Source organism: Oryctolagus cuniculus, chromosome 4, assembly GCF_051225735.1.
Source record: "Oryctolagus cuniculus isolate XC-2025 breed Fujian yellow rabbit chromosome 4, ASM5122573v1, whole genome shotgun sequence".
Lineage (NCBI taxonomy): Eukaryota > Metazoa > Chordata > Mammalia > Lagomorpha > Leporidae > Oryctolagus > Oryctolagus cuniculus.
Genome location: NC_142870.1, coordinates 56,355,564 through 56,378,644, shown reverse-complemented (window position 1 = coordinate 56,378,644; position 23,081 = coordinate 56,355,564). Strand labels below are relative to the sequence as shown.

The window sequence follows — 23,081 nt, the reverse complement described above, 5'->3', positions numbered from 1 at the left end:
ACTGTACTTTGGAAATTTATATTTACTAAATAAAAGTTAAAAATAAATAAATAAATAAATAAATAAATAAATAAAATTTTTAAATCTTACCAAAAAAAGAAAAACTTGCAAGAAAATATTCTCAAATGTTAATGTTCATTGCATTCAGGTTAACAGAATTATGGATTTTATCTACAGCTCTTTCTTCTAGGTTTTGTAGTTTTTAAAAATTATGATGTTGGAGCCAGCACTGTGGCGCAGGTTAATCCTCTGCCTGTGGCACCGGCATCCCATATGGGCGCTGGTTCTAGTCCTGGCTGTTCCACTTCTGACCCAGCTCTCTGCTAATGGCCAGCAGTGGAAGATGGCCCAAATGCTTGGGCCCTTGCACCCACATAGGAAGCCCAGAGGAGGCTCCTGGATTCTGATCGGCTCAGCTCCAGTCATTGTGGCCACTTGGGGAGTAAACCAACAGATGGAAAACCTTTCTGTCCCTCTCACTGTCTATAACTCTAACTCTCAAATAAATTTTTAAAAAAATTTTAAAAAAATATGATGCATTGAGATTTAATGCTATAACGAGTACTCAAACAATATATTTCACTTTGTGTTTCTATGGGGGTGCAAACTGTTGAAATCTTTACTTAATGCATACTAAACTGATCCTCTGTAAAAAAAAAAAAAAAAAAGAAATTATCAACTCCCAACTTGACTCTCACTGGGATTAAACATGACAATAGGTCTGCTCTGATTTCATCATCATTTAAAAAATCATCTATTATTTTTCACTTTGTGTTTCTGTGTGGGAGCAAACTGCTGAAATCCTTGCTTGGTGTATGCTGAGCTGATCTTCTGTGTGTTAAGATGATCAAGAATGAGTCTTGATGTGGATGGAAGGGGAGAAGGAGTGGGAGAGGGGAGGGTTGTGGGTGGGAGGGACAGTATGGGGGGGAAGCCATTGTAATCCATAAATCGTACTTTGGAAATTTATATTCATTAAATAAAAGTTAAAAAAAAAATATGATGCAGGGCCAGCACTGGGGTGCAGTGGGTTAAAGCCCCAGCCTGTAGTTGTCAGCATCCCATATGGGTGCCTGTTCAAGTCCTGGCTGCTCTGATCCAGCTCCCTGCTAATGCACCTGGGAAAGCAGCAGAGCATGGCTCAAGTCCTTGGGCCCCTGGACTCTCATGGGAGACCCAGAAGAAGCTCCTGGCTCCAGCTTCAGATCGGCTCAGCTCTGGCCATTACAGCCATTTGAGGAGTGAACCAGTAGATGGAAGACTTCTCTGTCTCTTCCTTCCTTCCTTCCTTTCTTTCTTTCTCTCTCTCTCTCTCTGTAACTCTGCCTCTCAAGTAAACAAAATAAATCTTAAAAAAAAAACAAAGTCTGATTGCATAACTCCTTGAGGCATGGCCTATAATTCTTCATTTTTATTAAATATTAAGACATCCTTAAACACATTAAAACTTAAAAATCGTTAAAACTCAGCTATCTCAAATATTTAACCACTTAGTCCTCTTCAGACTCAGAAAACAAAAATTTTTCTTTCCCAGGAAATATTTTTTTAGATTTATTTATTTGAAATATAAATATTTATTTATTAGAGAAGCAGAGGCAGAAAGAGAGAGAGAGAGTCTTCCATCTGCTGGTTCACTCCCCAGATGGCCAAAATAGCCAGGGCTGCAGCAATCTGAAGACAGGAACCTGGAGCTCATTCTGGGTCTCCCACGTGGGTGCAGGGACCCAAGAACTTGGGCCATCTTCTACTGATTTCCCAGGCCATAGCAGAAAACTGGATCAGAAGTGGAGCAGCCAGGACTCAAACTGGCGCCCATATGGGATGCTGGCACTGCAGGCAGTAGCTTTACCCGCTACGCTACAGCGTCGGTCCCTTAACTCTTTCTTGTAATGGCCATATTCTTCATCCTTTAAGCATCTGTCTTCATCTCTAATACCCCCCACCCCCAGTTTCTTCACATGTCTGCTTAAGGACAATACTGGACTGTAATGTATTACGGCTCAAAAAGAAAAGAGGATTCACTAAATGATCCCAAATTAACTTAAACTCATTTAAAATTGATCAAGTTAAGTAAAATAAAATTCAACATTCAGTTATTTTTAGATAGCCAATAGGAATACAACTTTTAACTTCTAGGCATGACAGCGTATGTATACCCTTAAGTTCAAATTAAGAAATACCTGGCATGCATACATTTTCTAATCACAGGCCATAAGGGTACTGATCACACTTAAATAGTTGCACTTACAGTATAGCTGTCTTAGCTTGATCCTTCCCTAATCTGTTTACTTAATGCTTTCCCAAGAACTGTTTAGCTCTTGGGATTTTTATTTAGATTTCGTGAAAATAGTGTAGAATATAGAGATTCATTGTAGTAAATATGAATACTAAATTCGAAGTTAAGAAGTATGCTTATAAATGACGAGACAGACACATCTGATTGATGAATTGTTTACTAACCCATCAGGCTTGAATATGCTCCAACTGGAAAAAAATTTATATTGGTTCTTCTGGTTGTATACTGGTTGTAAAAGAAAAATGGTGTGATATAAAAAGAAAATGTCTTCCTTGTTTACCTGGTGGTTGTCCATAGAACATCGGTATTAACAGATCACTTTTTGGAATATTTTGTATTGAAACAATAAAGTTTTAACATGGAAAAAAAGAATACTTATCATGGATTTAATAGCTAATTTTATTAATTTCTAATTAGGTTTTAATTTCTGGTTTTGGTATATAATTCAAAATAACAACCAATAAAAGAAATACTTGAAACTGGCAGAAAACTCTTCCACAACTTTATAACAGTCAAAAGCCTTCTTTACATAGAAGTCAATTCTTAAAACCTCAGGCTTCAGAACAGAAAAATAAATTTCCATTTATAGATTTCCCTTTTCCAGTTCCAAAAGTGGTTATTCTAGAATAAATATTCATTACATAAAATGTAGCTGAATCAAGTAAGAATCACTCAATGCAAATATCAATTCAAAGCACAAATTTTATGTATACTGCTTTCATAATTCCCTTTTACTTCTTTTCTAGATAAAAGCAGAAAATTGTTGACATTCTCATTATAAAATTCTGACCGAGCACATTGGCCTTTTCAAGTAATTCAGAACAGGTAGAATATCAAGACAAACTCCTGAAACACAGCCAGTGTATTCACAAGTGCCTGACTACATGTATTCTCTAGTTCACCCCTGAAGATGGACCACTTGTTTTTCAGGCACATGTGCTCAATTTCTTTTACTGGATAAACTACAAAGCACTCCACTACCAACCAAAGGAATCTCTTTCATTTAAGTCAGAACATTTTCCACATTTTTTAGCATAGCAATCTCTCTTCCAGGAGAAGCTACTTTAAATAATACTCATTAGCATCTTTGGTTATAAGAGCAGTACAGTGTGTGTAGATGCTGTTAATAAGGTTTCTATCATGGCTATGTCAAGATTGGAAAAAATCCTAGGTAGACATAAATGTAACCTGCATTTTCTAAGCTCCTGACCAATCACTATACAGAGTTCAGCTCTGTTTGAAATTTTGTACATAATAATGGCTGACATCTCTCAAAAGGGCCCCCAAATACTTTCAGTAATGCAGGTCAACTGGTAAGGTCACTGAATCTGATTCCTCTAGTCCCCTCCAAGGCAGTCTAGGTCTCCAAGGGACAGACAAATGACAAGAACATGTCCAGCTGGTTCTTCACAATCACTTCATCTGGATGAAGCTTGTGGGGCAGATAATGGGCTAGGGTCATCTCCCAGGCATCCACAAGATATACTCCAACCCCTGAGAACATCCTGCGGAGGATGGTGTCCAGCTGGAAGTTGTACCAGTCGCTGTTGAAAAGGCTCACCTCAGGCCCCAGCTCTTGGGCATTGGCTGTCCTGATGACCACCACAGTTTTAGGGCTTCGATCCAGGAGCTGGACCACTGCTCGCCGGATGTTCCTGAGCCGCCGGATGTACACTTCCAAGGGGAAGGTACTGAAGTGAGACCATATGGCTATTGCAACCACTGTATTCTTCCCTCCCACGATGCCATTCAACTCATTCGCCACGTAATGGAGCTCATTGCTAAACACAGTTGTGAAGCGGATGGGGGGGCCGTGGCAGCGGTATTTGAGCAGGATGTTGTGCTTCTGGTCCACTGCGAGGAAGGGACCCACATTCTTGGGACTACCCAAGTTAAACTCCACTAAATCTGGAACAAGGAAAACAAATTCATGAAAACATTCATACTAGGTAGACATATTTTGATTATTCTTTACAGATTGGCTTCAGAAGTACCACAAAAAGACGGACTACAAATGTAAAGGGAATACTCACTTCACTGCTCTCTGCCCTCTTTCAACCAGTGGACTTTTATTCTAACACATTTATTACTTAAATCACTCCATAAACATGACGTTAAAAGCAACACCATCACGGCTAGCGCTATGGCATAGCAGGTAAAGCCACCACTTGCAGTGCTGGCATCTGATACAGGCACCAATTCAGGACCCAGCTGCTCCATTTCAGATCTGGCTCTCTGCTATGGCCTGGGAATGCAGTGGAAAATGGCCCACTGCCCCTGTGTGGGGCACCCTGCTCCACTTCCAATCCAGTTCCCTGCTAATGAGCCTGGGAAAGCAGTGGAGGATGGCCCAAGTCCTTGGGCCCCCTGCCACCCATGTGGGAAAGCTAGATGGAGCTGCGGCCATTTGGGGAGTGAATTAGCAGATGGAAGATGACTCTTTCAAATAAATAAATCAATCTTTAAAAATAAAAAACTGTTTATTTTAACTGTCAGTTTTCATGCTGATGAAAAATCATGTCCAACAGAACTTCTACCCCTATCATAAGAATACTTCACAGGAGCAGCACTAGTTAGAATTTCCATCTCTCCCTCTCCCTTTATAAAAGTTATGTTTCAAGGTCTAATTCTTCTGAGATGTTCTGAGAAGTCCCAGGAATCCATGAGACTCTTTGTTACTCCTAAAAAATTCTATGCAATCCATCACTTAACATATGCTCCCCAATGAGGAAAAAAAATAATCTTTCTCATATCTCTACATATTTTCAAAGGCCCTTATGGGATCACAGAACAGACTAAGTAAGTGTTGGCAATTCAACTCAAACACTTCCCAAGCACCTATTCAGTGCCGATTACTATGAGTGCCACAGACCAGCAAGGCTCAGAGGGATGCCACAGTCCTTCCCTTACAGGGTTTATAGTCAGTCTTTAAGAAGCAACATCATATTACAGCTGTCTTACATTTCTCTTACAATAGGTTTCACTTTTCACCCTGTAATCCCAGGCTTCTCCTCTAGATTGTCCTAATTTATTACTACTTAGCATACAGCCCCACCTAAATGGAATAAAACTCAGGCTACTATTTTGATTAAGATCAAACACCCACACAGGCAGGTTTTCTTTTTTTTTTTAATTAGGTGAGATTCTGTGGGTAGAATATGGTGGAAAACAGTGTGATCATTACTATCAAAGGAAATACCAAGCTACGTCATTAGAACGTAAGCAGCAAATAATTTGGAACCAGTGTGTCTAGAAGCACAGCTCATGAACCATTTCCCTTTTCCTGATTAATTCACACTTCAACAACTAGAATTTATCTATAACTATTTCAAGAGAAAAAAAGGCAAGATAAACATGAATTAATTTTTCTACGCTCTAGGGTAATATCTACCACTTCCTTTCCTTTTAAAAATTGTATCTGAAACTAGGTTGATACAATAAATAAAAGAGCTGATAAAAGATACCAACAACTCACAGCAAACCATAGGAACTTATAAAAAGCCCTGCCCACCCACACACAACCATCAAAAACAAATCCCACCACACAGTTTAATAGTTCTCTAAATCATAAGCATGGTCTTTATTTCTGCTAACCAGGATCCATCCCTCTTCAACCCATGTACACACCATGCAGAAAGAAGAGACTGTCCACTGTAAGGGCTGGGCCTCCAACCACGGAGTTTTACTCTGCAGCTGAAGAGCAGCCCCTCAGCCAAGCAGAGAAATACGTTAAGAAGCTAAAGAGGCTGGCGCCGCAGCTCAACAGGCTAATCCTCCACCTAGTGGCGCCGGCACACCGGGTTCTAGTCCCGGTCGGGGTGCCGGATTCTGTCCCGGTTGCCCCTCTTCCAGGCCAGCTCTATGCTGTGGCCTGGGTGTGCAGTGGAGGATGGCCCAAGTCCTTGGGCCCTGCACCCCATGGGAGACCAGGAGAAGCACCTGGCTCCTGCCTTCGGATCAGCGCGGTGCACCGGCCGCGGCGGCCATTGGAGGGTGAACCAATGACAAAAGGAAGACCTTTCTGTCTGTCTGTCTCTCTCTCTCACTGTCCACTCTGCCTGTCCAAAAAAAAAAAAAAAGGAAGCTAAAGATACTGGGACTTACCCAGGTCCCACAGTAGGAGTCTGCTGCACCCCACAGTCATACCAATAGCAGGCCCTTTGGGACACAGGGATAGCTTTGCTACAACATTAAAATAGGCTAAATCTCTTTCCAGTTAATCTACTATAGAGTTGGACCAAACACAGTTAGGAATAAAAAAACAAATGTCCACCTCTATTTACAACTCAGACTATTAGAAATGAAAGGCTCCTGTGAAGTGACGTGGTCCAGCCATCTCTTCTCACATAGACTGAAACCATTAGAATAAATGACTTGTCTAAGGTCACATAGCTAATCAGTGGCACGAACCCCAAGGAGAACCCAGTGCTTCCACTAACACAACACAGCCCCATTATTGACCAGAAAATGTCGTACGTCTCCCCAGCGTTGAACTACCTCTTAAGTCCTACACAAAGTAATTACTTCCTCACCTAAAGCCTGTCCTCAGACACCTGAATAGGCTTATATCAAAGCTGATTTCATACATAGGCAATAGTTGTGAAACAAAAAGCAGTTACCAACCTGGAACAAAGGTAGTGAGGTATTCAAACCATTGCCTGATTGTCGAGTCACCAAATAAATACACCATTTTTCTCTGTAAGCATTCTGTTATGTTGTCTGGGTCATTAAACTGGCGCATTTTAAACTTCCTGGGCCTCCACTGGTCTTTGTAGTAATAACCAGAAGGAAAAGTTCCTGAGCCTTGAAAAAGTTCTAGGTTGCTAGTTTCTGTAAAGAAGAAGCAAAAGAATAATATATTCTGAAATTCTCCTCAAACAACAGATGAAGTGTTCCAAGAAACACAATTATGCCCATATGTTAGCCTGTTAGCACTAGCATATGGGCAATGTTTCCTACTGTCATATCTCTAATCAATCCCAGACTTTCTCCCACATACACAAGAAAATTCTTTGCACAAAAATGACAAGATCTGAAATAAGTAAAAAGGTGTTGGTGGACACAGGGTGAGGAGGGTACCTAGAACATTTCCTCTGATTACGTATGTTATTATCAAAGCCACATTTTGTCCAGCATTATCTCAGAACAGTTTCTCATCCAAATGCTGTGAGGCAAATAGCAACTTAAATTCCTATTTTACATATGCAGAATAATAATACTCTACTGTGTCTCAGTACACAAGTTTTAATCCATGGGTCCCACAACCAGATTTTAACTTGAAAACCACCACTTAATACAGAGAACAACTAATGATATTCAGTCTAGAGGATTACACAATACAAAAGATTCAGGAGGTCTTTATGCATAATGACCAATACTAAAAATACACCAGCAGTGTGTACTCAGGGTTATGGCTGTGCTACACATAGCAACGCAGGCACCAGGACACCTGGCAGAGGGAGAGTGAACATCCTCCTGCCCCAACACCTCCCTTGGAAAATTTCCCTGTGGAAATAGCACACTTTACATGCCTCAAAATACACTGATGTCTAACATTTACTCTGCACTAGCATTCTGAGCAATTAAACATATTGCTTCATCTAATGCTCACAATAACTCTTGAAAAAGGCCATCTATAGGAGTACCAGCCTTCTAGAGCAGTTCAGCAATATGACCAAGGTTCCAGAGCTAAGCTAGTAAGTGACAAAGCCAGGATCTAATCCAGGCAGGTGAACTCCAAAGTCCAGGTGCCTAACCACTGTACCAGATTGCCTCTCAAAAACAGATGTCTATAAGGGACGGGTGCTTGGCCTAGCAGTTAGTACACCCACGTCCCCTCTATCAGAATGCCTGAATTCAATATCCAACTCAGCTCCTGACTCCAGCTGCCCACGATGCAGATCTGGGAGGCAGAGGTGCTGGCCCAAGTGACTGAGTTCCTTGCTCTCAGCTTCCACTGTAGCTAGGGACAGTTGCAAGGATTTGGGGAGAACCAGTGGATGGAGCTCTCTATGTCTGTTACAGTCTCTAAAAGACTAACAAACATAAACAAAAACTAAAACAAACTTTTACATATTAAAAAAGGAGGAGCAGGCATTTGGCATGGGAGTTGAGCTGCCACTCACATCCCATATCAATAGTGCCTCGTTCAAGTCCCGGCTCCTCCACGTTCAATCCAGTTTTCTTGCTGTATGTGCACCTTGAGAGATAGCAGGTGAAGGCTCAAATGGTTGGGGCCCTGCCACCCATTTAGGAGAACTGGATTGAATTCCAGGCTCCTGACTTCAGCCTGGCCCAGCACGGGGCATTTGGTGAGTGAACTGTCTCTGTTTCTCTTTCTGCCTTTTAAATAAAATGAAAATAAACCAAAATTTTTTAAATTTTATTTAAGGAATACAAACATCATGGATTTCATATATACAAATTTAGGAACATAGTGATTCTTCCCACCCTTCTTCCTCCTCCCTCTCCTATTCCTATTCTTATTTTTTACAAAGATCTATTTTCAGTTAACTTTATACTCATAAGATTAACCCCACACTAAGTAAAGAGTTCGACAAATAGTATGAAGAAAAAACAAAACAAAACAAAACAAAACAGTGTTCCTCAACAGTTGAGACAAAGGCTATTCAAAATCATCACATTCCAAAGAGTCAATTTTGCATCTATCAATCACCTTTTAGGTACTCTGTTACCACAGATCAAATAGAATATATGGTATTAACTGGCATATTTCACTAAGATAATGGTTTAACACAAATTTTTTAAATGTTAAGAAAAATGTTGGGGCCAGTGCTGTGGCCTAGTGAGCTAGGCCTCCACCTCTGGTGCTGTCATCCCATATGGGCACTAGCTCAAGTCTCAGTTGCTCCTCTTCTGATCCAGCTCTCTGCTATGGCATGGAAAAGCAGTGGAAGATGGCCCAAGTGCCTGGGCCCCTGCACCTTCATAGGAGATCCAGAAAAAGTTTCAGGCTCCTGGCTTCAGATGGGCCATTGCAGCCATTTGGGGAGTGAACCAGCAGATGGAAGACCTTTCTCTCTGTCTCTTCCTCTCTCTATCTGTAACTCTATCTCTCAAATAAATAAATAAAATCTTAAAAAAAAAAAAAGAAAAATGTCTATAGATGTCAGCCACTTTTATTTTTTGGCTTTTTGTCTTGAAGGCATATACTTATTCATCTGTAACAATTATTCAAATCTACAATTTTCAAGAAGTCACCATTTTGTATTGCTTCCTTACATACAGTGAGGTTCAACCTTAATCACAATCCAGTCATTTCATAGTTACTTGTTAAACTACAATTTAAAATACATATGCTTACACGACCCAGAGATTTAAATTTAAGTGAGACTCCTTTTTGTGACTATTTTCAGGTTATATGATTTCTTAATGTGTTACTCAAAGTAATTCTGGGTTGTTCCCTTCAAAGAAAATGCCCTATTTGATAAACAATACATATCCAATCTTTTTCTTAGTCATCTGCTAATTCTTTGTAGGTTCAGGGCCCATGTGGAAAGTAAATGGTGTTTTTCAAAGCTTTATTTGCTAAATGTAACTAGCATAGTAAAATGGGAGTTGGAGGAGGAGAACATAGATTAAATTTATTTGGCTTATTCAAAAAACAATTTCTCAACATGCTATCAGATGTGGTTTTACTGTGTTACTTACATCTTGCCCAAAGCGCTCTCATGTCAGTATGTCAAAGTTAAAGTGCTAGACAGCTCTGAGGAGACACCTGAGCACTACAGAAAACATTAACTAGAATGAGAATTAAAATTGATTTCGAAGTTACAATTTTTACCACTGTTAATTCAGTAGACTTGGCTATTCCGTGTCAAGTACATGTTATAAAGGAAAGTATATATCACGCAGGAAACAATTACCGTTTCCATTCAAATGCTAATTAGGTTTACTACCAGAGTTAAGCCAAGCAAAGCAAATCAATTACTGAACTTGACATTAATTCTTTAAACATGCCCAGCACTGCAAAACAGAACAGTATTTTTTAAAGTGAAATGCATGTGCCTACGCTGCCCCCTGATGGTCAACTAGGACAAAAACATTTCCTGATTTTTAATACAAGTACAATTTTAAGCACTCTAAGGTTGGTCTCAAAGTCAGTGCTTCTAAGAACTCAGAATACATACTCACAAAAGTTAGCTGAGATATAAACGCCTCCTAAATCGATAGCATACCCTTACTGTACTGTTCATGTGGAATAAAATTAAAACAAAAATAAAGAGTTACACAATTTTATGGTTATCATGAATATTGGTGAAGTTTACATGGATGTGGCTGTAAAGGCAGATACGCAGATGGTTGGATATGAAGATGGTTGTGGAAAATCAGAAGGGACAATTTTGATTATTTGCAAGTAATGACTTTGTTTTTCTAAAATGTCTTAGCTTCTCTTTTAAAAGCCCATTTTTCCTCCAAATGAAAAATGTTATCCATATCATACATTAACCATATAGATGGCTACTGGGCTAAAAATGGGACAAAATGAGAAAGAAAGAAGCAGAGATAAATTTTCCTAAACTACCTAGAAAGAACTGAACAAAAGAGATACAATGTGAATTAAGGGTGGGAGGAGTGTGAATGTATATATGCAGCACACATCTCTTTTATGGAATTATCAGCAGAATTAAGAGGAAAAGATAGGAGTTCACATTTTATAAACGGAGAGAAAGACAAGGCAGAGAAGAAATGAGATCAAACTCCCCGCAGCAGAGAATGCCACAGGCACAGAAAGCTTGGATTCCATCTCAGCAGGATAAGCTCCCCCAGAATGGGAGCTCAAGTTGTTTAGGTTGGTCTGTAAGGCCTCGCAGCTGTTTACCTGTGATAGTCTGGGGGGGACCATGGAACAGGTGCTAATAAAAATTTAGCAATAATTCTAACACTGGAAAGCCTGTCAAGAATTAGATACCTGCCCTTAATAAAGCAGACCACTAATTAAAAAAAAAAAAAAATTGGGGGACAAGCATTTGGCCTAGCTGTTAAGTCGACACTTGGACGCCCACGTCTCCTATCAGAGTGCCTGAGTTGAAGTTGGGTTCAGATCGCATCTCTATTCCCCATTCCAACTTCCCACTAACATATACCCTGAGAAGCAGCAAGTGGTGGCTCAAGTGGGAGACCTGGATTGACTTCCTAACTCCTAGCTCTAGCTTGGCCCAACCCCAGCCACTGCAGGCATAGGTTAAGCCTCCACTTGCAGTGCCAGCATCCCCTATGGGCACCAGTTGGAGTCCTGGCTGCTCCACTTCTGATCTAGCTCCCTGCTAATGGCCTGGGAAAGGAGTGGAAAATGGCCCAAGTGTTTGAGACCCTGTACCCACGTGGCAGACCCCAAAGAAGCTCCTGGCTCATGATCAGCTCAGCTCCAGCCATTGCAGCCATTTGGGGAGTGAACTAGCAAAAGGAAGACCTGTCTCTCTCTCCCTCTCTCTGTAATTCTGCCTCTCAAATAAATAAATCAATCTTTTAAAAAAAATCACCATGTTTGCTTTTGACTTGAACTATACCTATGCATGGGGGTAGCAATCCACTGGGGTCTAAATACGTACCTTAGAATAATTTCATCTCATAGGAAAAATAATTAGCTAATGCATAAACAATAAATTGCCACAGGGGTTCATAAGTGAAATAATAAAAATGAAGAGATTATCAAACCTTCTTAGAGATGGGGCAGAGGAAACACAAGATGAGGGGGGTGGGGTGGGGCATGCTACAAAATCTTATGGTGCCAGAGTCAGAAGGGAGGGAGGGAGGGAGGAAGGGAGGGAAGGAAGGAAGGAAGGAAGGAAGAAAGGAAGGAAAGAAGGAAGGAGGGAGGGAGGGAGGGAAGGAAGGAAGGAGGAAAGGAAGGAAATCAAGAGGGCACAGAAGCCAAACTGAAAAAATTCTCAACTGCCAAAACTGGAACAATAAGGATTGCACTGACTTAAAATATAACCTGAATAATGAAATAATAATAAATCCACACTTATATAAATAAGTAAATGCAAAAGAAAAAAAAAAAACTTCTTTATAAAAGAATTCCAGATAATAACCAACATCGAAAGAATGAGATATATATGAAGTCCTCAGAATGCCACAGAAGACATCGCTACAGGCAAGATTTGATGAATGCTAAAATTAGTGTGTGAAAGCTTAAGCAGAAATAGAATATTTGCATAGAAGGAAAAAAATGAGCCCTTGATTTAGGACCTTTTAGTGCCCCCTGCTGGTCACTGACGTGAACTTCGGTGAAGTTGGGCCAACCTGAGATTCTTTCATAATAGTATAAAAAGGCAATTCTTCTCTCTTTCCAATTATGTACCTGCTACCAGATGGTTTTCTCATTCAAAACCAGGCTATTCTGCTCTTTCTCATTTATGGTTACTTTATTCCTAAAAATCCATCAAAAGCCTCACTAGTTACTGCTTCACTGTCTTCTCTCTCACCAGAATAGTACCTCACAAACCCACTACTACTTCTCGGCTGATCTCCAAGACCTGTCAGGCACAAGTAAACCCAAAAAGCTTCTCCCACTAATCATCCCATGGGACACACAAAGACATCATAAGGTGATCACTGGGGTTTTGGGAAAGAGAGTGGATTCAGTAGTGGGATGGAGCCTCCTGAATGTCTGACTGGGAGAGTGTATAGGCATGGGGGTGATGCCTTGTTGGATAAAACATAAGTACCTCCATTAATGGCATTTCACATACATATCCTCTAAAATTCGTAATTCAGCTGAGTCAAGCAACTGAATCACAATTCTTGATTAGGAAAAGAGTGGGAATTTTTGTGACAAAACAATGGGGACCAGAGATATGACAGGCAGTGCATCTGGGCCACAAGCAAATTTTATTTAGCCCATGTTATATTTTAAAAGTTTGAACTGGATAGCAATGTTTTTGCTTTGTTTTGTTTTGACAGGCAGAGTTAGAGAGAGAGAGAGAGAGAGAGAGAAAGGTCTTCCTTCCGTTGGTTCACCCCCCAAATGGCCGCTATGGCCAGTGCACTGTGCTGATCCAAAGCCAGGAGCCAGGTACTTCCTCCTGGTATCCCATGTGGGTGCAGGGCCCAAGCACTTGGGCCATCCTCCACTGCCTTCCCAGGCCAGAGCAGAGAGCTGGACTGGAAGAGGAGCAACCGGGACAGAACTGGTGCCCCAACCGGGACTAGAACCCAGGGTGCTGGTGCTGCAGGCAGAGGATTAGCCTAGTGAGCCACGGCGCTGGCCCAATGTTTTTAAATCTAGAAATATCACATTTAAAAACTGAACTGGGGGAGGGGGGCTGGTGCTGTGGTGCAGTGGGTTAACGCCCTGGTCTGAAGCGCTGGCATCCCATATGGGTGCCAGTTCGAGACCCGGCTGCTCTACTTCCAATCCAGCTCTCTGCTATGGCCTGAGAATGTAGTGGAAGATGGCCCAAGTCCTTGGGACCCTGCACCCACGTGGGAGACCCGGAAGAAGCTCCTGGCTCCTGGCTTCGGATCAGTGCAGCTCAGGCCTTTGTGGCCAATTGGGGAGTGAAGCAGCACATGAAAGACCTCTCTCTCTCTCTCTCCCCCTCTCTCTGCCTCTCCTCTCTCTGTGTATATCTGACTTTCAAATAAATAAATAAATCCTTAAAAAACAGTTGAACTTAGGGAGCCAGCATGGTGGCATAGTGAGCCGCCACCTGCAATGCCAGCATCACACATGGGCGCTGGTTCAAGACCTGGCTGCTCTACTTTTGATCCAGCTCACTGCTAATGTGCCTGGGAAAGCACCAGAGAATGGCGCAAGTCTTTGGGCCCTCCACTCACGTGAGAGACCCAGAAGTTCCTGGCTTCAGATCATTGCAGCCATTTAGGAAGTGAACTAGCTAGCAGACGAAAGATATCTCTCTCCTTCTTTTGTCTCTCCTTCTCTCTCTAAGTCTGTCTTTCAAGTAAATAAAAACATTGGGGCAGGCACCATGGCATATATAAAGTAAAGCTGCCACCTGCAGTGCCAGCATTCCATACAGGCACCAGTTTGAGTCCCGGCTGTGCCACTTTCCTATCCAGCTCTCTGCTATGGCCTGGGAAAGCAGTGGAAGATGGCCCAAGTCCTTGGGTCCCTGCACCCGTGTGGGAGACCCAAAAGAAGCCTCTGATTCCCGGCTCCTGGCTCCTGGCTTCAGATCAGCGCAGCTCCAGCCGCTGTTTCATTGGGGAATGAAACAGTGGATGGAAGACCTATCTCTTTATCTCTTTCTGCCTCTGCCTCTCTGTAACTCTGCCTTTCAAATAAGTAAATAAATCTTTAAAGAAAAAAGTAAATAAAACCATTTTAAATTAACTTAAAAATTTTTTTAAAGATTTATTTATTTATTTGAAAGTCAGAGTTACAAAGAGAGAGGAGAGGCAGAGAGAGAGAGAGAAAGAGAGGTCTTCCATCTGCTGGTTCACTCCCCAATTGGCCACAAAGGCCAGAGCTGCACAGAACAGAAGCCAGGAGCCAGGAGCTTCTTCCAGGTCTCCCACATGTGTGCAGAGGCCCAAAGACTTAAGCCATCTTCCACCACTTTCCGAGGCCATAGCAGAGAGCTAGATCAGAAGTGAGGCAGCTGGGACTCGAACCAGCACCCATATGGGATGCTGGAATTGCAGGCGGTGGCTTTACCTTCTATGCCACAGCACTAGCCCCAAATTAATTTAAAATTAATTTTAAAAATTAAGGTGTGGTTTGTCATGAAAAAAAAAAGTAATAAAAACCTACAGATTTGGCCTCATTGGTTTGTTCCTGCATGGTAAGAAAGTAGCAGAAACTGAAGACAGGCATTCGTCCCCTTTAGATGGGCCTTGCTGTTCAATTCTATCCCCATCACTCTCACACAACATGCACATCGCTAATACCCAACCTGCTTGATCCCTGTGAGTTTCATAGCTAGCTCCTACAGCAAAACAGTATGTATCATTGCTGTGTGGGATACTATTGCATACAACACTTGGGACAGCTCAAAGGACCTTGCCAGCTGGGGCCGGTGCCATGGCTCACTTGGTTAATCCTCCACCTGCGGCGCCAGCATCCCATATGGGCGCCGGGTTCTAGTCCCGGTTTCTCCCCTTCCAGTCCAGCTCTCTGCTGTGGCCCAGGAGGACGTGGAGGATGGCCCAAGTACTTGGTCCTTGCACACACATGGGAGACCAGGAGGAAGGCACCTGGCTGCTGGCTTTGGATCGGCGCAGCGCGCCGGCCATGGCGGCCATTTGGGTGGTGAACCAATGGAAGGAAGACCTTTCTCTCTCTCTCTCTCTCCCTCTCTCTCTCTCTCACACTGTCTAACTCTGTCAAAATAAAAAAAAATTAAAAATAAAAAAAAAAGGACGTTGCCAGCTAACAGCATAAGCCTCCTTAATAACATGCATTCCATCTTTCTAAAATTCAGGATCACTAATTATAGCTAACACATATACACTCTGATTTTCATTCTTTTACTAGTAATATGCCACACCAATGGATCAGAATCACGTGGAAAGATTAAGACATAGATATCTGGGTCCCACCAGTTTCTGATTCAGTTGTCTGATGTGTGTCCTGAGAATCTGCGATTCCAGCAAGTCCACTGGGAATGCTGATGCTACTGGAACAGAGGCCACACTTGGAACAACCACTGTTCACCAACCTGTGCTGCTTATTTTCCACGATAATTTTATAAACTTTCTTGAACATCTGGAACAACAATGTCGAAAATAATTTTTTTGTGGTAATGGATACATTCTATATAAAATGTTGCCCAATATGATAGCCACTATCTATCAGCAAGCATCACTGAATAACTGAATTTTTAATGTATTTTACTGTTTTTATTTGAATAGACACATGTGACTAGTAGCTACCATATTAGCACAACTCTAAAGAATTTTGAAGAACCACAGAGAGAGGGTGGCAGAAGACAACTTTTACATGAGCAAAAGTAGCAAAATATGTAATTATGCACATAAGGTATAACCAATTTTAAATATAAAACAGTTGTTTTAATAATTTAAACTGTGCCCAGAAGTTACCATGGCATATTAAAAGGGGAAAAAACATTTCTGTAACATCAATGAAATAAAACAGCCTCAAACCATTCAGCAAGAAAAACAAATTATTGAACTCATTCTTCTCTTACCTTTTATTCTCCTGGGAATCACAGTCACCCAGTCAGGTCCACTAGAGTTGATTGGCATTTTGATATTGACACCACTTTTAAGAGGTATAAAAAAGCATTAAATTAGAGTCAGAAACATTTATTGTCAGTTATGTATCTCTACTTACAGGTGAAAATTGGTTATTATATCATAGAACCTTATTACTACAAAATATACTTACAAGTATTAACCAACATACTGAGTAAACTAGGTCTGTTATAGTAATTAGAATACTGGATCTATAAATTTAAAAGGAATGACATGATATTTAACAATTTTTCACTGCACTATGTATTGCTTAGCCAAGTCTAACAGTGCAAATCCCTAAGTGACCAACTCTGATTAGAATTATTTGCTCTCACGCCAAAAAGAATGTCTATTTTGTTATTACCTATTTTCAGGCTGTAAGTCTATATGGCATTGAATCACATGTCAGATTCCTAAGGCCTTGCCCAGATCTGAGATGTGTCTCCCTGGGGACACTTGCCCCTGGGGAAGTATTCACATCCTTTGTTCATCATCACAGTGTCTCTTTAGTGTCTGCTCCCCTTACTAAACACACAACCCTGAAGACATGAATTTATCTTTTCATCTTCAGCACCTAGCACAGGCCCTAATCTAAAGTTCATGCTCAGTAAATATCTTTAGAGGGCTGCATAAGAACCTGGGGTAGGGGCCGGTGCTCTGGCGCAGTGGGTTAATGCCCTGGCCTGAAGTGCCAGCATCCCATATGGGTGCCGGTTCAAGACCCAGCTGCTCCACTGCTGATCCAGCTCTCTGCTATGGCCTGGAAAAGCAGTAGAAGATGGCCCAAAGCCTTGGGCTCCTGCACCCACATGGGAGACCTGCAAGAAGCTCCTAGCTTCGGATTGGCACATCTCAGGCCATTGTGGCCAATTGGGGAGTGAACCATTGGATGGAAGATCTCTCTCTCTCTCTCTCTCTGCCTCTCCTCTCTCTATGTAATACTGCCTTTCAAATAGATAAATCTTAAAAAAAAAAAAAAAAAAAAAGTGGCGTAGCAGGATAAGCCTCCACCTGCGGCATCAACATCCCATTTGGGCATGGGTTCGAGTCCCGGCTGCTCCACTTGCAGTCCAGCTCCCTGCTAATGCGCCTGGGAAAGCAATGGAGGATGGCCCAAGTGCTTGGGCCCCTGCCATCCACATGGGAGATCCAGAAGAAGCTCCTGGCTCCTGGCTCCTGGCTCCTTGCTCCAGATAGGTCCAGCTGCAGCTGCTATGGCCATTTTGGGGAGTAAACCAGTGGATGGAAGATCAATCTCTCTCTCTCTCCCTCACTCTAACTCTGCCTTTCAGGTAAATAAATAAATATTAAAAAGAAGAAGAAGAAGAAGAAATAATACTTCAGCTTCTACTATGTCCTTGCAAGCACTATCCTCAATGCCAAGGCTGTAACAGTACACAAAACAAACACCATCTCCCCATCATGGAAATGGCATTCTAATTGTGCAGAGAGAAAACAAATGAAGGTATTATATACGGGGCTGGTTACATGAGAAAATAACAGAATTCCATACTTAGATAAGTTACATTTAACAGAGAAGATGACTTTTAAGAGAGCACATATAGACTGCTTTCATGACATCTGAGTTTTCTGGTAAGAAAAAGAAGAAATATAATTTACTTCTCAATAATTATGTAATTATTACTATATAGTAATTTTCCTGCAAAAAATATTTTCCTGTAAAAAAATTTGTAGAAAAATTCCCCATATAATTTTCATGCAAAAATATTTAACATCAACATAGACATAGAAACGATATAGCAATTCCAAAGAAAAACAAAACAGGCTAAAGAACTCTTCTGAATTAAAGAAATAACTAAATACAATAGTGATTATAGATTTCATTTTTTAAAATTAAAAAGGCAGCTATAAAGAAAACTGGAACAACTGAAGAAACTGGAATATCTACTACATATTACAGAATAATGTTGTATCGGTGATAAATGTCCCAAGTGTGGTAACTGTGCTGTAATATACTTGAGATAGCCATGTTCTGAGGAGACCCATACTGATGGGTTGCAGTGCCATGTGTCTGCAACTCACACCTCAGACAGTACAGGGTGAAAAAAGATTATACACATACATACAAATACAAACACATAGAGAGAAAAATAAACATGTAAAAACATTAACAATGATGAATCTAGATTAAAAATTTATGTGTTCAGCATCATTATTCTTACAATGTTTCTAGACATTGTTTTTGAAGAATTTCAGGGAAAAATTAAGTTAAAAAAAAAAAAACACATTGCTGTGGCATAGCGATTAAAGCCACTGTCCGCAGGGCCGGCATCCCATATGAGCATGGGTTCAAGTCCCAGCTGCTTGACTTCTTTTCTAAGATTTACCTGTTTATTATTTGAAATAGTTAAACAGAGAGAGAGAGGCCTTCCATCCACTGATTCACTCCCCAATCGGCCACAATGGCTGGAGCTTCGCCGGTTCCTCCGGGTCTTCCCCTGAGGGTGCAGGGGCCCAAGGACTTGGGCCATCTTCTACTGCTTTCCCAGGCCATAGCAGAGAGCTGGATTGGAAGCAGAGATGCCAGGACTTGAACTGGCACCCATAAGGGATGCTGGCACTGCAGGCGGCGGCTCTACCCTCTAAGCCACAGTGCTGTACCCTGCTGCACTTCTGATCCAGCTCCCTGCTAATGTGCCTGGAAAAGCACTGAAAGACAGCCCAACTGCTTAGATCCCTATATCCCTGTGGGAGACTCAGATGAATCTTGTGGCTCTCAGCCCAGTCCTGGCCATTGCAACCATTTGGGGAGTGAATCAGCAGATAGGAAAGTTCTCTCTCAGTATGTCCCCCCACATCTCTCTGTAACTCTGCCTTTCAAATAAAAAAAAAATAAATTTAAAAAATACATTAAAAAAGGCCGGCGCCACGGCTCACTAGGCTAATCCTCCACCTAGCGGCACCGGCACACTGGGTTCTAGTCCCGGTCAGGGTGCCGGATTCTGTCCCGGTTGCCCCTTTTCCAGGCCAGCTCTCTGCTGTGGCCCGGAAGTGCAGTGGAGGATGGCCCAAGTGCTTGGGCCCTGCACCCCATGGGAGACCAGGAGAAGCACCTGGCTCCTGCCTTCAGATCAGCGCCATGCGCCAGCCGCAGGGTGCCGGCCGCAGTGGCCATTGGAGGGTGAACCAATGGTAAAGGAAGACCTTTCTCTTTGTCTCTCTCTCTCACTGTCCACTCTGCCTGTCAAAAAAAAAAATACATTAAAAAAGAAAAAATAGAGATTGGCACTGTGGCGCAGTGGGTTCAAGCCCTGGCCTGCAGCACTTGTATCCCATATGGATGCCAGTTCGAGTCCTGGCTGCTCCACTTCCAGCTCCCTGCTAATGTGCCTGGGAAAGCAGCAGAGGATGGCCCAAGTGCTTGGGCCCCTGCACCCACATGGAGACCTGGAAGAAGTTCCTGGCTCCTGCTTCAGCCTGGCCCAGCTCCAGTCATTGTGGCCATCTGGAGAGTGAACCAGCAGATGAAAGACCCTTTTCTCTATTTCTACCTCTCTCTGTAACTATATCATTCAAATAAATAAAATAAATCTTTAAAAAGAAATAAATAAATCATGCAAAAGTAAAACTTTTTAGGTGGTAAGCTTTCTTCCAAAATGCCTTTCTCCCTATATTAATAAGCTCTCTTGAATGATCCAACATCGGAAGCAGGCCACACAGCAGACTCATAGAATGACAAATGCCCTAAATAGCACTCTGACCTCAGAATCAGCCTTTAATGCATTCAGATCTGGCTGAAAAGCCCATGAGACCATTTCAGGCATGGAAAGCCAAGACATTGTGGCAAAAAATGATCTACATGAAGGATCTCTGTGAGTGACATCCCAGTGGAAAGAAAGGGCCATCAAAGAAGGATGTACTTTTCTCTGAAGGGAGGAGAAAATTTCCACTTTGCTTATGGCCTGGTCTAAATCCTGACGGAGTTTGTGGACTCAAAAGACTTCCATAGCCTTGGCAGCTCATGACAAGAGCCTCGGGTGACCACTGACATCATAAGTAAGAGTATAAATTTCTTTTGTTGTTTTTTTTAAAATATTTATTTATTTACTTGAAAGTCAGAGTTACACAGAGAGGGAAGGAGAGGCAGAGAGAGAGAGGTCTTCCATTCTGCTGGTTAACTCCCCAAATGACGGCGACAGCCAGAGCTGTGCTGATCCAAAGCCAGGAGCCAGGAGTTTCTTCTAGGTCTCCCACACGGATTTAGGGGCCCAAGGACTTGGGCCATCTTCTGCTGCTTTCCCAAGCCACAGCAGAGAGCTGGGTCAGAAGTGGAGAAGCCGGGACACAAACCAGCACCCATATGGGATGCTGGCACTGCAGGTGATGGCTTTACCCGCTACGCCACAGCGCCAGCCCCAGAGTGTAAATTGTTAAATTAACAACAGGAGTCACTGTACATTTGCACCCCATGTAGGACCTCTGTCCTTAGTGAGCTATACTATGAGAATTAACAGTAAAACTAGTCTTCAAACAGTACTTTATACTTTGTGTGTCTGTGTGGGTGCAAACTGTTGAAATATTTACTTAGTATAATGCTAATCTTCTGTATATCAAGACAAGTAAAAATGAATCTGAATGAAGAATGGGATGGGAGAGGGAGTAGGAAGTGGGACAGGAGTGCAGGTGGGAGGGCAGGTATGGGGGCAAGAACTGCTACATTCCAAAAGTTGTACCTATGAAATTTATATTTATTAAATAAAATATTTAATATTTATTAAATAAGTTCTCTTAAGCAAAATACTCCTGCCCTTCCCAAGACCAATACTTCTTTCCCTGAAGGGTAAAGAACAAAAGTTGTATTACCTTAATTGTCCAACTGTCATTCAGGGAACCAATAAAGACTAAGCTTCTTAATCCTTTCTAAATTAAGTAAAGTTATGAGCCCTCAAGAGAGAGGTAAAAATGGACGTCAGCACAACATATTCAGGCCACTCACTCAAAAATCAATTTCCATCTTTCTTTTTCTTTTCAGGTACTAGTACAACATTTCAGAACTTTGGCAGAGAGAAGAATGGGACAATGAAAATCAATTATCAGGAGTCTACCAAATATTCGGTTTCCAAAAAGATTTATACCTCCTCAAACATTGTTTTCCCAGCAAACTTACAGGGAAAAGAGATTTGTAATGAGTCCATGACAGTGTGCTATTAACAAGCCACATCCAAGACATGCAAGTAAGGGCCACGACAAAGATATTATTTTATTATTGAGAATTCACAAGTGTTTTACTGTTTGTTTTTAATGGTACGATTGCTATATTTTAAAGTTTTCATTTACTTATTTAACCTTTCTCCTACTATTTTCTATAAGGAATTTGAATAAGTTGCAAACTATGCTTTTTCCGACTTTGCTAAGCAACTCAGTAGACTGACAATACAAAATCTAAAAAGCAGTAACTGGCTACTGTAGTCTTCACATATGGGCAAAAACAATGAACATAAATTAAATAATCTACTCAAGGTCATCGACAAATAGCATGTCTGAGATCTGAGTCCAGGATTAAACTAAATTTTTTTAAAGATTTATTTATTTGGCCGGCGCCGTGGCTCACTAGGCTAATCCTCCGCCTAGCGGCGCCGGCACACCGGGTTCTAGTCCCGGTCAGGGCGCCAGATTCTGTCCCGGTTGCCCCTCTTCCAGGCCAGCTCTCTGCTGTGGCCAGGGAGTGCAGTGGAGGATGGCCCAAGTGCTTGGGCCCTGCACCCCATGGGAGACCAGGAAAAGCACCTGGTTCCTGGCTCCTGCCATCGGATCAGCGTGGTGCGCCGGCCGCAGCGCGCCGGCCGCGGCGGCCATTGGAGGGTGAACCAACGGCAAAGGAAGACCTTTCTCTCTGTCTCTCTCTCTCACTGTCCACTCTGCCTGTCAAATAAATAAATAAATAAATAAAAATAAAAAAAAAAAGATGTATTTATTTATTTGAAAGGCAGAGTTACAGAGAGGAAGAGGCAGAAAGAGAGAGAGATCTTCCATTGGCTGGTTCACTTCCCAGATGGCTGCAACAGCAGGAGCTGGGCCAATCTGACACCAGGAGCCTGGAGCTTTCTCCAAGTCTTCCCTATGGGTGCAGGGGCCCAAGCACCTGGGCCATCTTCCACTCTTCCACTGTTTTCCCAGGCCACAGCAGAGAGCTGGATCAGAAGTGGAGCAGCCGGGACATAATATGTGATGCCAGCACTGCAAGCGGAAGCTTTACCTGCTACACCACTGTGCCTGCTCTAAAACTAAATTTTAAAACCAAACTAAACAGGATTAAAACTAAGAGTTTTGTTTGGGTTTGGATTTTAGGGGTTATTTTGTTTAGTATAATACAGTATAGTGAAGTAAATATACTGGACATTGCTTCTTATACTAGCCCTTCAAAAAAGCATGATATTTTATTGTAGGGGCTCCATATACTTGACTAGGTAGCAACTTGCCCCCACCAATTACTAGGATATCTATATGTTCTCAACAAAAGTATCTCTCAGCTAAGGAATGTTTACAAAGTATATAATAGATTAAAAAGTAAAAAAAAAAAAAATTTAGATTTAGTGATTAAAGTATCCATGTCCAACATCTGAGTGTCCTGAGTTCAATT

General features: G+C 41.9%; 1 protein-coding gene across 11 annotated transcripts in view; it reads right to left on the bottom strand.

Annotated features, from left to right (window-relative positions):
- Positions 1-2,677: 2,677 nt before the first annotated feature.
- The window catches only part of NXPE3 (neurexophilin and PC-esterase domain family member 3), a 48,761-nt gene continuing 28,357 nt past the window's right edge, over positions 2,678-23,081 (bottom strand). For 6 of the 11 annotated variants that reach the window (XM_008267010.5, XM_089331637.1, XM_002716727.6 and 3 more), the window contains 3 exons: positions 16,435-16,508; positions 6,920-7,126; positions 2,678-4,204 (listed from right to left, as the gene is read on the bottom strand). In XM_008267010.5, the coding sequence (XP_008265232.1) occupies positions 3,654-4,204; positions 6,920-7,126; positions 16,435-16,508 (832 nt within the window). In that variant the 3' untranslated portion in view covers positions 2,678-3,653. Of the gene's footprint in view, positions 4,205-6,919; positions 7,127-15,826; positions 15,993-16,434; positions 16,509-23,081 lie in introns of all 11 variants that reach the window. The other 5 variants (XR_016233077.1, XR_016233078.1, XM_089331640.1 and 2 more) reach the window with 1 other exon arrangement.